At 43.7% G+C, this 4,837-nt stretch overlaps 2 protein-coding genes across 2 annotated transcripts in view; one reads left to right on the top strand and one right to left on the bottom strand.

Annotated features, from left to right (window-relative positions):
- The window catches only part of LOC146642527 (uncharacterized), a 2,201-nt gene extending 266 nt beyond the window's left edge, over nt 1-1,935 (top strand). Inside the window, exons 1-2 of the mRNA XM_085399449.1 lie at nt 1-216; nt 1,168-1,935. The exon at nt 1-216 is cut by the window's left edge and continues 266 nt beyond it. Of these exons, the coding sequence (XP_085255575.1) occupies nt 1-216; nt 1,168-1,552 (601 nt within the window). The 3' untranslated portion in view covers nt 1,553-1,935. The remainder of the gene's footprint in view (nt 217-1,167) is intronic.
- Nucleotides 1,936-2,150: 215 nt separating this feature from the next.
- On the bottom strand, nt 2,151-4,342 carry LOC146642526 (uncharacterized). Its single transcript, XM_085399247.1, has 4 exons — nt 3,857-4,342; nt 3,464-3,715; nt 2,807-2,896; nt 2,151-2,635 (listed from the first exon to the last, which is right to left on the bottom strand). The coding sequence occupies exons 1-4, from the start codon at nt 3,984-3,986 to the stop codon at nt 2,376-2,378; spliced, it is 732 nt and encodes a 243-aa protein (XP_085255373.1). The 5' UTR covers nt 3,987-4,342; the 3' UTR covers nt 2,151-2,375.
- Between the last annotated feature and the right edge of the window lie 495 nt (nt 4,343-4,837).

Here is a 4,837-nt window from a genome sequence, read left to right as displayed (position 1 = left end):
GGTCCATCAAGTCCTCCAGGCGCGTGAGCAGTTTGGTGAGTTTCACCATTTGCTCCAGGAGCTGCGCCTGGATGACGGCAGATTCCAGCGATATCATCGTCTGTCACCCGGCCAGTTTGAGGACCTGCTTTCCCGCGTCGGTCCCAGAATCGCCCGCCTAGACACCAATTACAGGCGCTCAATCCCACCTGCAGAGCGCCTGTCCGTCTGCCTGAGGTTAGTAAAAGTGGTCAATACGGTAGTCCTTTATTGATACCTGTGCTAATATATGCTAAACCATCCATTTATACACTGCTAACATGGATGTGCTATGCTAACAGTGAATGCTGTCGGCGTTTACTGATGGCATAGCACATCCATGTTAGCAGTGTATCGTGTATACACTGCTAACATGGATGTGCTATAACAGTGAATGCTGTCGGCGTGTATAAACTATCGTTTATACACTGCTAACATGGATGTGCTATGCTAACAGTGAATGCTGTCGGCGTTTACTGATGGCATAGCACATCCATGTTAGCAGTGTATCGTGTATACACTGCTAACATGGATGTGCTATAACAGTGAATGCTGTCGGCGTGTATAAACTATCGTTTATACACTGCTAACATGGATGTGCTATGCTAACAGTGAATGCTGTCGGCGTTTACTGATGGCATAGCACATCCATGTTAGCAGTGTATCGTTTATACACTGCTAACATGGATGTGCTATGCTAACAGTGAATGCTCTCGGTGTTTACCGATAGCAAACTGGTACTGTTTATAATATTTCTAGTGATACTCAGATGGTCTCATCAAGTCCCGATTTAATTCGATTTATGCTGTTATCAGTGGTTGAATGATAGCATGGCTGTGGTGTCATAGGTATGCTCTCGGTGTTTGCTGATATCAAACTGGTATTAGGACCACTGTGGGTTAATCTTTGTAGTGATACACACTCCTTTTGTTTATTTATACCTGGTTTAATTTCTGGGATAGTTGAATATTTGTATATAATCACTGCAGACTGTTTTAGATTATATCAAATATATATCATGTAATTATCCTTATAATTACAAAATGTTTTATGTAAGATTTATGTTTTGGAATTTGTAATTTTGGAATTTCAATAATGTATTTTGTAACTGCAGTACACATAATACACATTTTAAACAATTTTGTCCAGGTTCCTTGCCACCGGGGACTCCTTCAGGACCATCACGTTCAGTTTTCGAGTCGGTGTGTCCACGGTGAGCCAGATCATCCCCCAGGTAGCGACGGCCATCTGGGACTGTCTAGTGGACGATTTCATGGCTGTGCCTTCAACTGAAGACTGGCGGTCCATCGCAGAGTGTGTGAAGGCAACGTGTGTTCTCCACAATTTTCTGCGCTGTGTGGACGAGAGAGGGGCACCTGCTGTGAGGGGTGTGGCACCTGCTGTGGTGGAGCCGTTGCAAGGCCTGGGTCGTGTAGCAGCAAACAACTCCTCCAGAGAGGCTGTCCTGGTGAGGGAGAAGTTCATGGCCCACTTCTCGGCAGAGGGAGCTGTGTCTTGGCAACCAAAGGAGTAGCCTGTTTGAAGTCTGAGTGACTTCCCCACAACGGCTCTTTTAAGAGCCACCCACAAACCTCTAAAGAGTGTTCCTGTCTTTTTAAAATTTTCTTAATAAATGGATCTCTACTCCAAAATAACCTAACCTCTCTTTATTCTCTTAAGTAACTTGTCTTCACTATGTTCCTATAACCAGTGTGATGCAAAAGTTTGAGCAACCTTATTAATAGTCATTATTTTCCTGTATGAATCGGTTACAGTAAAAAATGTCAATTACATATATCATATAGGAGACACACACATTGATATACACTACATATTTATGTTATTTCTCTTTTTATGTGTTGCCAATATATGCACCTGCTTTATTTAGTGTAAAGTTATTGCACACTTTCTGTAAATCCAGTGAACTGCATTTCACTTCTCAAATATCACTGTGTGTGTCTCCTATATGATGTATTTAACTAACAATTTAAATTGTGACAAATAACGATTTGTACAGGACAATGATGGCTATTAACAAGGTTGCCCAAACTTTTGCATCCCACTGTATCAGTATATTTTGTCATTAGTATAATATGAAATAAATTCTACTTGTGTCAAGTCGGGTGCCAATATTTGCTGTGTAGTAGAACAGAGACATTTGTCATTATAAATGTTTATTTGATAAAATATATAAATTCAGTAATAAAAAGATTCAACATAAATATATGAAATTTAACTATTTACAGAGAGACAGGAATAAAAAGGACCCAGCTTGGAGTGGAAGAGCCTCAGGGGAGAAGGAGGAGAAGAATAAGAACATTGTTTCTGCCCTGGAGAGCTGCTGCCTCATCAGAAAACTACTGATCATTAGGGTCCAATGTTTCCAAATTTAGCACAGCTGTGCTGTTGTCAAAAACTAATTTATGAATTTGGAATTTCACGAATTCTCGTGTCTGAGGCGGCATGCTCTCCAGAGCAGGAACAAGGCCGAGGAGGAAATACTCTGTTGCAGACGGGCGTGGCCTCTTTAGGGACTCCAGGATAGCCAGCTCCACCGCCGATGGACCATCCTGGGACCCTTCCCTCGACCGCCTTCGAGCTCTCCTCCTCTGTGGGCCTGTAAAAAACAGAACAAAACACCACAAAGAAATGAGAAGGCTGCTACTAGATTGTCATTTTCAAAATTGAAAAAAACCAGGATATGAACAGATTGGTTGTAGATATTTAGTAAAGGTGATCACAAGGGAATCCAAGCAAGTAAAAAGCTATCAGTGCTTGATGTTCATACCTGTGGGTGCAGCAGCAGGAGTGGAGGGACCAGGGACTGGGGAGTCAGGAGAAGCAACAGGGGAGGACTCTGCTGCATGATAACTTGACTCTATCAAGACAATATTAAATGTTAACAGGTTGAAGACAATAGTCATAGAGAATATTATATTATTATATACTTATTATTATATACAGTGGTCTCCCATTTATTGCAGCACATGAACAGTAGTCACAGTTCTCACAAGTTGATTCTCAAAGTGCAAACCTTTGTCGATTTTAAAACGTAAAAGTATTATGCCGCGCTTTTTCTCCGTCTGCGGCGCCACTTTTGTGCGCCTTTTTTGCTCCCGGTGCAGGTGTCTATTTCCGAATGAGGGTCATAGTTATGAGTGTTTTTGTGCTGTTTTTTTCTATTTGAAGTGATGGTTATCAAAACCAAACATGATAAGTTTGGCAAGCGCAGGAGACACGACACGGAGGAGATTTGTCATTTGGGCTGCAGAATGCAATGCGCATCGTTGAAAGCTGTACGGTGCAATAAAAAAATCAGCGAAAAGGCGAGGCAGTGACGGATGAACAGCGGGACTACTTTATACTGTTTATTAATAAACAAAATATATTCCTGTATGACAACACGCATAAATTAACTGCCTACATTAATTAATTGTAAACATACCTTCTGACTGACACTCCCCTGCTGCCTCTTCGGGCTGTCCCTGGTCCTCGGGGGAGAAGTTCTCCACGGTCCGCACCATATTACCGCTGGTCTCCCGCGGGGTGAGGAAGGGGTCCAGAAACCCCATGACCGCGAAGAACTTCCATCTCCTCCCCGATCCTGCTGCAGACCCACTCCTCTTCTCCTTCTCTGACCTCTTCTCCTTATTATAGGTGTCCCTGAGGCTCTTCCACTTTCTCCTGCAGATGTCCTCTGAATAAACGCATTATCTGGTTAGCGGAAAGGTATTTGTACAACAGTGGGAAAATCGCGGGACAGTAGGCGCGCTTGCTAGCTTTTGCACGGCTTCATCGGGTCAGTCTGAAAATTAAAAAGAAGAAGGAATGAACTTACCAGGTTGCCCGATCTCCTCACTTATGTGTCTCCAAGCTAGGTCCTTTTTATTCCTGTCTCGGTAGAAATAGGAGCTGGCATCATATAGCTCGGGGTGGTTAGCCACGGCGCTGATCAGCTTTTCCTCCATACTGAATGAAGAATGAAGGGCTTTGGCTGGATCTGCCCCTTTGACCTAGGTCAGAGCCACGTCACCAGGCTCCTGATTGGTTGTCGCGGCGCGATTTGACGCTGGAGTTCAGATTTTTCCAACTCGAGCGGTAGACGCGAAACGCGCGTATGCACAAAGTGCAACACAAAAACTCACGCGCGTGGTTTTATTCGCGCGTCAAACGCGCCTGACGCGCTACACTGACGCGCGTTTCACGCGTTTTGGCGTTTTCGCGACGCAAATCTGCTTCCGAATTTTCGCGGGACCCGCAATCGCGCGTCATCGCGCCTTTCCATTGACTTTACATGTAAACCTGACGCTCTATTCGCGTCCATCGCGTTCGGTGTGAACACACCGTAAGAGCCATTTCGTTCGCAACCGACACATCACTATTGCACAGACAAAGCTGCTGCTTCACACTCTCTTTTAGAGTTTAAAAGTGCCTTACAATTCTCTCTTTTCCCAAGGTTGCAGCACCATGTTCCATCTGTATGAACTAAATGACTGACAGATGTCATTTTAAAGTCTACAACATGCTCAGTGTTACTGACGCAATTTTTAAGTCACAAACAAATAACACCAAACAAAGAAGAAAGTATGTATCTCATCGTACAGACCTCTGTCATCATCTAACAGAATGAACACAGCACCAGTAACAGATTTGGATGAGCCTGCGTGTTGACTCAGTTATTTCAACCCTAAAGCTGCGATGGCAGGAAGCCCAACACATACAGAGCTATAGAATGTCTCCCTGGCATATACTGCATATGTCCTTGCTGTAAATGTCACAGAGTGGAGGCTCAAGAGAGGTTTGGGCACAAAAGTAGACT

The sequence above is a fragment of the Rhamphochromis longiceps genome, linkage group LG23, assembly GCF_057381845.1.
Source record: "Rhamphochromis longiceps isolate RC_006_pf linkage group LG23, R_longiceps_female_GT1.1, whole genome shotgun sequence".
Classification (NCBI taxonomy): Eukaryota; Metazoa; Chordata; class Actinopteri; order Cichliformes; family Cichlidae; genus Rhamphochromis; species Rhamphochromis longiceps.
The sequence above is the reverse complement of the archived record's forward strand: the minus strand, read 5'-3'. Positions and strand labels throughout refer to the sequence as shown.